We start from the raw sequence: 11,680 nt of genomic DNA, 5'->3' as shown, positions 1-11,680 counted from the left end.
TATACTGTATCTGTAGCTAGCTATAGATAGGTATAATGGCATTTTTCCAATGGTCAATAATTTTTGTGTTGCGTCTGAAAAAGCCAGTTATGCTGTAGGGAGATGACCTTTCTTTATAAACTCTGTCTACTGACTGTGTTTCACATCTTATTAGTCTGTGTGCAACTTGAGCAGGATCAAGAAATGAATAACTATTTTGCTGGGGTCATTGATCCATGCAGAGGAGTTGAGTTATAGTTTAATTAAATAGCGAATCCAGCAAGAAAGAGATGCTGGACATATTGTTGAGTGAGAATGAGAGGGAGAAGGAAAAAAAGAAAGAGAGAACATTTGTTGCCTCAAGTCTGTGATGTATATCTAGAAGACTGGAGTTGATCTAAAGTAGACATGTGACGTTGACATGAGACATTCAGAGGGGTTTCTGGGAAGAATAGTCTCTTCTGCATTAGATCGTCAAACTGTACTCCACCTTCATCACTTCCTCTTCTGTTTCTGTCTTTGTTTGAGCTCTTTGGAACAGCACTTCTGCAATTCTGTAACCAGAAAACAGTTGAGAAACTATCCTACATTTTTCGAAGTAAATGAAACTACACAATCATATTCCTCACTTCATTGGCCACGATGACAGATCATCTGATTGGCTATTATATTTTCTACTAGTGGAAAATAGCATTTCCATAATTTCCCAAATGAAATCATTTGAGTGTGTATATGACAGGGATGACAGAGAGAGAGGAAGGTTTGATCTGCGGGACAGAACAGTGACCTGAACAGCCAGTGCAATCACAGCACTGAGGAGACAGATAGAGGCATCAATTTGGATGGAGTGGATGGAGTGCAGCTCAGCTCATTAGGCCCTGACAATGGCCGCTCTGTGCCAATGCTGGAGTGGCACACAGGAGCATTGAGAGTTGACCCATTCACACTCACATTCCCTCTCCCATTCACACAGGCTGAAAGGGCCCCCCATACCCCCCTTGCTTGCCCCAATTTCTCTCCAACCTAAACTCACCCCCCTCCCCAACCAAAATAACCCCATCAGTCCCCATGAACCGTATTCCGTACTCCCAGCCCACCACTCCCCCTTACTCCCCTTCCCCCTCTTGTGCCTGAGGAGACGAGATAGAAGAGAGTGATGAGATCATCTGCACAGCAGGGGTTGGTTAAATATCCCATAAGTACACAATCCAGCTGTGCTAGTCACTTTGTTAGCTCATGTTGTGATATTTGGATAAGTGACTGGGGGAGTCCTTTTTCTCTGAATCCAGGGAGGGACATTGATAATGTAAACTGCTGCAGTGAATAATGCAGTTCAATGACATTTCAGTGATATTGGCAAGATATTAAAACAGGCACCATACTCTTTAAAAAAAATAATAATAATTGTCAAACGTGATATCTGGTTTGAATTATATATTTTGCCAAAGACAACAAAATAACAACAGAAAAAGCCTCCCTCTCAGAGTGGAAGAACTTTGCTGGGATAAGATGGATCACACAGGCATTCAAACACACTCACTGACGTAGACACAGACACAGACACAGACACACAAACAAGCACATGACTCTGCAGTGATGTGTGGGATATGAAATATGCTGGATATGGGAGGCGTCTGGAATGCAGGAAGGAGCTGAGTATCGCTGGCAGGAACTTCCTTGTGAATCCCAGAGTGAACAACACTTCTAGAACTTGCATACTCACTTATTAAGCAACTCTCCCTCACTCTAATACACAGAGGAGGCTGGTGGGAGGGACTATAGGAGGATAGGCTCATTGTAATGGTTGGAATGGAATAAATGGAACAGTATCAAACACAGATAGCTCCTCCCACCAGCCTCCACTGATGTACTTACTCCCGCCCTCTCTCCCGCTCTTTCTTTCTCTCTCTAGCTTACATGCAAGTAATGTATAGTTACACACTTTCACAGCACAGGGGAGAAAAGCTGGCTTTACCTTTGGCCTAGCTGTGGAGCTATCAGAACATGCACACCGTAAACATGATACTGTAAACAGGCTAGCAGGTAAGTCTGATTGCCTGTTTGCCTGTGAACATGATCGTCTCAGGGTAAATTACCTGAAAGAGTCAGAAAGCAGTCTGTCCAGCACTGTGACAAGGATGCAAATGAACCCCCTAAAGTCCTTAATCTAATTAATATGGTCCCCTAAGATACCACACAACACCATCTTACCCATCCTCCACTCAGCTCCAACTGGGCTAAGTCACACACACACACACACATACAGTTCATCCCACACCAGATCTACCTAACAGATCGCACACACGGCACACACATGAACATACACACACGCCGTACACACACATCTTCTTAAAAGCAAACACAATAAATAACAGTTTAAAGATGTAATCTCACCCTGCATCCTCAATTATTGGAGTCTGTAGGCCTTACTGTGCCAATACTGAAACCTGACAAGATGACGCCGGAGAACAAGGCTGACGTTTTACGTATTCCTAACCAATTGGTTTTTTGTTTGTTTTTTTGCATTGTTTGTAACTTATTTTGTACATAATGTTGCTTCTACAGTCTCTTATGACCGAAAAGAACTTCTGGGCATCAGTACAACGATTACTAACCACGGACTGGCAGAATCCTTTTTTTCCTTTAACGAGTCCGACAAGCCCGACGTGAATGATATACTGCTTCCCCGGGAACAGGCCCAGATCCCCGTCATTTGCGTGAAGAGAAGGCGGAGAAAAAGGGGCCAGAGGGCGGGCTGCCATCTGAGAATTCATAGGCAATCGAATAAACCCTTCCAACCCTTCCATCCTTCCATTCTGCTAGAAAACGTGCAATCTTTGGAAAATAAAATCAATGACCTATGCGGAAGATTAAACTACCAACGTGACATTCAAAACTGTAATATCTTATGCTTCACGGAGTCGCGGCTGGACGACGACATTATCATCATACGCTGTATCAGCAGGACAGAACAGCGCATCTGGTAAGACAAGGGGCGGCGGACTACGTATTTTGGTAAATAACAGCTGGTGCACGATATCTAAGGAAGTCTCAAGGTTTTGCTCGCCTGAGGTAGAGTATCTCATGATAAGCTGTAGACCACACTATCTACCTAGAGTTTTCATCTGTATTTTTCGTAGCTGTCTACATACCACAACAGACTGATGCTGGCACTAAGACCGCACTGAATGAGCTGTATTCCGCCATAAGCAAACAGGAAAACACTCACCCAGAGGCGGCGCTCCTAGTAGCTGGGGACTTTAACGCAGGGAAACTTAAATCCATCTTACCAAATTTCTATCAGCATGTTAAATGTGCAACCAGGGGGAAAAAACTCTGGACCACCTTTACTCCACACAGAGACACATACAAAGCTCTCCCTCGCCCTCCATTTGGAAAATCTGATGATAATTCTTTCCTCCTGATTCCTGCTTACAAACAAAAATTATAGCAGGAAGCACCAGTGACTCGATCAATAAAAAAGTGGTCAGATGAAGCAGATGCTAAGCTACAAGACTGTTTTGCTAGCACAGACTGGAATATGTTCCGGGATTCCTCCGATGGCATTGAAGAGTACACCACATCAGTCATTGGTTTCATCAATAAGTGCATCGATGACGTTGTCCTCACAGTGACCGTACGTACATACACCAACCAGAAGCCATGGATTACAGGCAACATCCGCACTGAGCTAATGGCTAGAGCTGCCGCTTTCAAGGACTTATAAGAAATGCCCTCCGACGAATCATCAAACAGGCAAAGTGTCAATACAGGACTTAGATCGAATCGTACTACACCGGCTCTGACACTCGTCGGATGTGGCAGGGCTTGCAAACTATTACAGAATACAAAGGGAAGCACAGCCGTGGGCTGCCCAGTGACACGAGCCTACCAGACGAGCTACACTACTTCTATGCTCGCATCGAGGCAAATAATACTGAAACATGCATGAGAGCACCAGCTGTTACGGAAGACTGTGTGATCATGCTCTCCGCAGCCGATGTAAGACCTTTAAATAGGTCAACATTCACAAGGCCGCAGGGCCAGACGGATTACCAGGACGTGTACTCCGAGCATGTGCTGACCAACTGGCACGTGTCTTCACTGACATTTTGACCACTTTAGTCCCTGTGCCAAAGAACACTAGGGTAACCTGCCTAAATGACTACCGACCCGTAGCACTCATGTCTGTAGCCAGGATGTGCTTTGAAAGGCTGATCATGGCTCACATCAACACCATTATCCCAGAAACCCTAGACCCACTCCAATTTGCATACTGCCCTAACAGATCCACAGATTATGCAATCTCTATTGCACTCCACACTGCCCTTTCCCACCTGGACAAAAGGAACACCTATGTGAGAATGCTATTCATTGACTACAGCTCAGCGTTCAACACCATTGTGCCCTCAAAGCTCATCAATAAGATAAGGACCCTGGGACTAAACACCTCCCTCTGCAACTGGATCCTGGACTTCCTGATGGGCTGCCCCCAGGTGGTAAGGGTAGGTAACAACACATCCGCCAAGCTGATCCTCAACATGGGGGCCCCTCAGGGGTGCGTGCTCAGTCCCCTCCTGTACTCCCTGTTCACTCATGACTGCACCGCCAGGCACGACTCCAACATCATCATTAAGTTTGCCAATATCAAAACAGTGGTAGGTCTGATCACCGACAATGACGAGACAGCCTATAGGGAGGAGGTCAGAGACCTGACCATGTGGTGCCAGGACAACAACCTCTCTCTCAACGTGATCAAGACAAAGGAGATGATTGTGGACTACAGGAAAAAGAGGACCGAGCACACCCCCATTCTCATTGACAGGGCTGTATTAGAGCAGGTTGAGAGCTTCAAGTTCCTTGGTGTCCACATCACCAACAAACTAACATCTTAACCTGACTACAGCTTCTTCCAGAAATCTGTTATCTATTAGTCTCTCAGTCCCCTGCTCTCCCTCCCCCTTTACCACTCAGGCCCCATGTCTGGACCTGAACCACTTTTTTGGAGGCTATTAAGGCTGTGTTTACACAGGCAGAACAAATCTGATCTTTTTTTCACTAATTGGTCTTTTGACCAATCATATCAGCTCTGAAAAAGATTTTATGTGTAAAGATCTGATGTGATTGGTCAAAAGACCAATTAGTGGAAAAAAGATCAGAACTGGGCTGCCCGTGTAAACGCAGCCAAATTGACCTGAGATAAACAACATTCAACGCTCAAACTACACAAACAAACATTAGCATTCAAATTACACATAGGGTTAAGCCTATGTCTTACTCCCCTCTATCATTCTCTTACCCACTACAAGCTAAACTACAAGTCATAAAAGCAGACTGCTAGAGGCTTATAGATTACTAGATTAAGTAATTAGGCAGTCGAGTTCACATCTGTTGAACAAAACTACCGGCAGAGAGGGGGAAAGGCGGAAGGGATGGGGGTGGTGAGAGAGTATAGTGGCAAAAAGAAAGTGGTTGGAGAGAGAGAGGAGAAGATGGGTTAGTCAACAGAGGGATTGAGAGAGTGGGAGTAGGGAGGGGTTCTTATTGACAAGCTTTAGAACAGAACAGCTCACTCTGAGGCTGTGATTGGCTGAAATTTACAGAAGTGGTGACCGTGACAACGCATGCTACTCCCATAAGCCCCCAGAGACAGTGGGCGCGTTCGAGCGGATCACTTTTATCAAGTTGGTGACCGCCTTTCAAAGCGTGTTGCATTATGGGGATCAGAATTGTCCGACTTGCGCCTACATGTTGATTGCATGAACTTAACAAAAATCATGTCATCAAAGGTCATGAAGTTTTGACTGCAAGTTTCTACACTTGCTCTTCACCAACTTCATCCTGCAGCATCGCCTGCATTGTGGGTGGCTCTATTGTCCACCGATCATTAGGGTGTTTTTGTTTGACCCATGCAAACGTGACCAAAGACGTGACTGAAACAGGAACCAACTTCGCCGCAATTCATGTATACAGTGGATATGTACAAATGAATGTGATATTTAAGGCTCTCTCACCAATTGATTGTACAATGTACACACATTATTTACAGTGTGTGATATGGGGGTTGGAGACATGTATATTTCGACATTATAAAGAACAACTTTTATAAACAATGGCAACACTGCCATGTTGCACTGAGCCTTGCTGTTGGAAAACCATATCAGTGTCTGACTTTCAGCTGTAGCAGATGCACCTCCCCCGACTTCACTCCTCAAATTTGTCTACAGTCAGTTGCTTTCACTTTACCACTCAAACGAGCCCAGTTACTGTGTACTCTGGACTACGTTGGCACAATGCCAAGAGCTTCCATTACATCACTGCCCCCCTGAGTCTCACCACCACCTCAAAACTAATTTACCTTATTCTCACATCACCCAAAGAGCATTCCTGTCCATGTAAATGAGAGCTTTAGACACAAACAAAGAGACCAGAGAGCTTGAAAAAACATTTTTTTTATTCTGAAATGATTGATCATGTGCCCAAGTTCAGTTTTTAAAAGTCTCCTCAAATCTCCTAGATAACTTTGCTCTCAAGAATAAATCAAAGGTTATAGAAAATAAAAGTAATCTTTAAAAAAAAAAAAACTTTTTTGGGGTTTAATCCAAATAAAAAGAGAGGCTACACTAGAGAAATGGCGGCTCCTGGGTTGGGCTGACTTAAAGTGCTACAGCCCTGTCCCATTGGTTTGTGGGCCATAGGCAAATCATAGTCTCACCCCCATGAGTGGAGGATAGCCAATCACAGTGTAGTGTCCACAAACACACACACCTCCCATGATGCCCCTCTCTCCATGGGAGATTAAGGCAGTTAACACAGTGGGGTATACCTTGCGGGTGGATTGGGAGATGAGAAAAGCTGGTCAGGAAAGACCTCTATTGCCAAGGATGCATGTTTGGACTACAACCACAGAAGAATACAGTAAAATCACGATGATGAGAAGTCAAATCAGATAGAGGCCCTTGCCCTTGTTCTGACAAACAGTACAGTAATGTGTCTTTTCCAGTTGTAACACAAACACAGCCCACCAGATTGAGAGAGTTCTTAACGTTGCGCCGCAGCTGAGATGATAGTGAGATGATGCACAGTACAGTAGATAATCATCCATGACCTGACAGGTGAGAGGGCTGAGGATAGAACTATAGCCATATATATGTCTGAGTGTGTCTCAACATGCTTTTTTGTGAGAGTGTGTGTGTTGCTGTGTGTTAAAGTGTGTATCTGTGTGTGAGTGTTTGTACATGTGTGTGTGTATATATATATCCCCCTCTCTCTCTCATCCAGGCATGAAGACCCCTCCCTCTCCCAAAAGGTAGCAGCCCCTCCCCTGCCCCGCCCTGGTGGACTCTCCTCTACTCTCCCTGGGCGTCATAGTTGGCCCCGCCTGCCTTCTTCAGCTCGGTGCGAATGTAGTCCTCCTCCAGCTCACGAGGATCACTGATCATGAACTCCTTGGCAAAGTTCTGCGGGAGACAAACAGAGGAGGAATTTAAGAGAAAAAGTGTTGAAAAAAGATAGACAAACGAAGGTACATTTTTATACTTTATGTGCCATTTAATGTACTGTATTTTAACAGAACATTAATATTTGATATTTGTGAAGGAATCATGTGAGTATGTGTGAGAACAGAGTCCCTAACCTGGACAATATCTTTCACCAACGTCTTGTCAGTGCTGATCTTGGCACGCTGCAGGCCGCTCACGTTTTCGCCTATCCAGGTGATGAGGGTGAACTTGGCACGCTTGCTCATGGCGTCACCCGTCGTGATCCGCACAAAGCCAAAGAGACGCACATCATCTGAGAGAGAGAGAGAGTCATAAATTAGACTGACCGTCAGACAAGCAGAAACATGCAGAGAGGCTGATGATGACAGGTAATTACAGTATAGTTGTTAGAGAAATGGATTTGTCTCCATGTCCATGTTGGCAAGGCCTGATTCCTGTGAACTGTGAGTTGATTGAGCTTTGTGAGAGTGTTTCTATGCCGCTATAAGAAGTATGAATACAGACGGGGAGTTTTGGCTTGTTATGGTGACACTACCTTGGCCAAGCACCAAATCCAAAAGTGCGATAAATCTGTGAGTACGAGAGACAGGGGAAGGTATTCAGGTCAACAGACTAAATAAAAAGGGGCTGGAGTTGTGAGCAATACCGAGGGGACTGGGGAGGCAGTGATTCTGGGTTCACTCTTTCACGCTCTGTATCACACAAACACACTAAAACACACACATCACATGTTAGCCCTACATCACCAGCTGCATTGGCTTGGAATAGAGCTGGTTTTTTTCTGTATAGTCCAACACACCAAATATGTGCTAAATCACTTCTCTAAATAGATTATAGTAAAGGTAATAACACATTTATGACATGATTCTGCTCTGGTCTGGGCCCTGGCCCTTCCTTACCTTCCTTACCATTAATAATGCTCCATTGGTTCCCTCTGTACTGATCGGTACCATCTCGGCGTGATATCTGTGTTTACCTGTGCCTTGCTGATAGAGATTTTCCTGGCAGAGCTTCACAAGCAGCACACATCTAAAGGCTTTTGTTGTGCATGAACAATAATCAGTGTTCAAACTGTTATCAGCATGGTTACAAAGGCCATTGTTAATTTCAACACCTACCCTGCATGTCCCCTACATGTCACATGACTTAGCCATGATCTCCACCAGACCACACACACACTATGCTGTTTCTCTGTATAACAAACCACAATTGGATGTTTCTAGCACTGAAATTCTTAAAAAGGTCAGATTTTTTGTGCTTATTTCTATATTTGTCACATTTGTGCTTATTTCTATATTTGTCACATTGTGGCAGACAAGTAATGAATAAGCATATACCACTTTTGAAAGAAAACACTAATTGTGCTAACTGAGTATCAAGCCTGACCTCCCCTGTTGTAAACTTTCCGGTTTGTCATACTAAGCTCAATATCTCTTCCCTCTCTAAGCCATCCATTCTAGTTGTGCTGACAATGCTATTAACACAAGTGCCCAGAAAACTGCTGTACTACTGAAACTATGATGATGTAGCAAAAAGGCAAATAGAACGCTTTAGTTTAGCCCTTTAATTGATAAGAAAGACAGATGTTTATTTTAGCACACTATGTCTATCTAAACAACAGATGCAATAACTGAGCCTTCCCATATAAGTATCCACTACTTTTGACTGCAACAGTCTGTGGCCCTCAAATACAGGATGAGACTTTTACAGTTTCTGTTAAAGCAGACTCATCAGAATGTATGAAACGTCTTATACAGTAGGATTAGAGCATCAACATTCACTGGGCAAAGACAAGGTTCAAAGTGAGGAGAGACGGTGGTAGTATGGGACAGCCAGAGGTACTATTTGGGTAGTTAGTATAGCAATACATCAGTTCTCCTATTTAAAAAGGGTAATAAATACATCAGTAATAGGCTTAGATCGTAATAAATCCGAATTACATCACTGGAATGCATGCCCTGAAACATAAATAAACCGGAGCAGCCTACAGCCAAGGGCCATACAGGCGCACCAGCGCTGGAGTATTTACCCGCCACGCCCAACACTCCATATCTAATTAGGGTGGTGAGAGAGTGTCAGGAAAGGGTGCTGATAGGGGGGTGACAGCATGATTTGCTCACTAGGGGTGGGCACATTTATACTATGTCCTACATAGTGGGATAAAGACCCTGCACTGTGCACAAGAAACAGTGGTAACACTTTCAATGTTACTAATATTATAAGGCTTTATATTTCACACTTTTCAAGAACCCAGAAATGCCTACTTCTGTATGAAGTCACGGGACAGATAGGCTATTAAATGGTCACTGGGTCGCAGTACTTCTGCATTAAGTAGCCTATTGACGGCCAATAGAATTTTATAAGATTATTGCTCTGGTAGGCTACAGGGCGTCACAAATCGGAAGTTCCTTCAAGCGCTGACATTATTTAATTCTTTACAAGCAACACAATTTCAGATAATATACATTTCCAACAACTCAATGATCCCTATTGACTGACATGGCAACAAGTCGTGAAAATGTGTGTGGTCTATAGATTATTACAGCGCTGTTGCCATTACGCAGGACCATTGCGGACAATTTGAAATAACCGCATAAACGCAAAAATGAATGAAATCCCGGCCTTACCTGTGCACTGACTCTTGAATTCTTCATAATCAGTCCCCTGGCCCGCCGGCACAATCATATGACCCTCATATTTAAACGCGGCCCTAAAAGAACATAAAAGGCACAGTAAATGAATGAATTAAAATGCACTAACCTTACAGTCATCTCAAATGGAGTATTCAGACCCTGTCTGTCAATAAAATCAGTAATAATCCATGACCACGTCCATCATCCGACATATATCGGATGGGATTACAATGTATCTATCTAGTCGATACCAGGCTGCGTCTGCTATTCATTCAAAAACCGGTGTGTCAAATGAGGGGCAGACTTGTCAGGTTTTGTGTCAACATATACGTGTCATTATCCCTGTATCTCTCGGATAGGCAAAATAAATGAGTCATGCCCCGGTACCCTGACTTATTAGACCAAGAGAGGTAATTTATGGGGAGGAGAGAAACAATTTTAATCAAATGAAACACTGGATGAATGAATGAGAAGTGCGCAGTTTGATTATTCGTCCATTGTTATTGATTTTATAAATCCAGACTCAAATACATTTTTAGGATGCTGTGTAAAATATCAGATTCCCACAATTGCCTATGCACAAAAAATTCACCACACTCACCAGTTTATCTCTGTGTTATCGTCTCTGACGAGGTTATAAGCTTCCCTGCAAGCCTCTTTATCGATTCGTGTTGCCATTTTGGATGGACGCAAATGGACAGTAGAAATGAGAACGCAGAACAGATATGCTACCAGTAGTCAAAGTGAAAAAAGCGAGGCGAAAAGAAAAATCAAAAAGGAGCAGAACGAGAGTTATACAATAGAGACACCTCTAGTCTGAAATCAGCAGCCCCTACTGAGCAGTCCAGTCTGTGCTATTACACGAGGAGCTCGCTGAACAGGGTGTATCTTTTCTCAATTATCTGAGAAAGCGACTCTTTCCACGACTTGATTCATTTCCTATAGCGAGTTTATGGGCGTTGGTGATGTTTGTCAATCAGGTTGCCGTACTAGTGCGGCGAAGTCCCCCAGACGCAGTATTCACCTCCCAATGGTTAACTGAGGTATTCAGTCAAATTAAATCCACCCTTTTTCTATTGTTGCCGTTTTACTGCGCTATCCTGCCATCTTGTGGTCTGTTAATGTGATCGATGCTGGAGAACAATAGCCCGCAGCAAACAGTTTCCCAAACAATAGCCACAGTGTGATTATAGCCCAAGAGACAATTAAACATTCATAAAAAATAATAAACCATGGAAAGTATAACTAGAAAACACAGAGATTTAGGTCATTTATTTCAAGCTATTTGAGGGGACCAAGCGAGAGAAGGATAAATAAATAAATAGATAAATAGATAGAGAGATTGTGTGTGTTAGTTATTTTCCAATGGCTGTACCTGCATGACCACATCCCCCATGCATTGATGAGCCGAAAATATCTAGAATAAAATCAACATGCAAACTAAAAGTTTCTACACTGAGGGATATGATTGCGTGGAGATACGATTAGCAGTGCAATGCTCAAACTAACCTTTTAGATCTATGTCCAATAGCTTTACGTTTTCAGCAGTGCATGGTAGGCCTAATT

The 11,680-nt window shown here is 43.5% G+C and overlaps 1 protein-coding gene across 1 annotated transcript; it reads right to left on the bottom strand.

The window, feature by feature from the left end:
• Window positions 1-6,413: 6,413 nt before the first annotated feature.
• LOC115151899 (coactosin-like protein) lies at window positions 6,414-11,166 on the bottom strand. Its single transcript, XM_029696231.1, has 4 exons — window positions 10,716-11,166; window positions 10,109-10,191; window positions 7,616-7,773; window positions 6,414-7,439 (listed from the first exon to the last, which is right to left on the bottom strand). Exons 1-4 carry the CDS (start codon window positions 10,790-10,792, stop codon window positions 7,329-7,331), a joined length of 429 nt encoding a protein of 142 aa, XP_029552091.1. The 5' UTR covers window positions 10,793-11,166; the 3' UTR covers window positions 6,414-7,328.
• Between the last annotated feature and the right edge of the window lie 514 nt (window positions 11,167-11,680).

The sequence above is a fragment of the Salmo trutta genome, chromosome 17, assembly GCF_901001165.1.
Source record: "Salmo trutta chromosome 17, fSalTru1.1, whole genome shotgun sequence".
NCBI classification, from domain to species: domain Eukaryota; kingdom Metazoa; phylum Chordata; class Actinopteri; order Salmoniformes; family Salmonidae; genus Salmo; species Salmo trutta.
The sequence above is the reverse complement of the archived record's forward strand: the minus strand, read 5'-3'. Positions and strand labels throughout refer to the sequence as shown.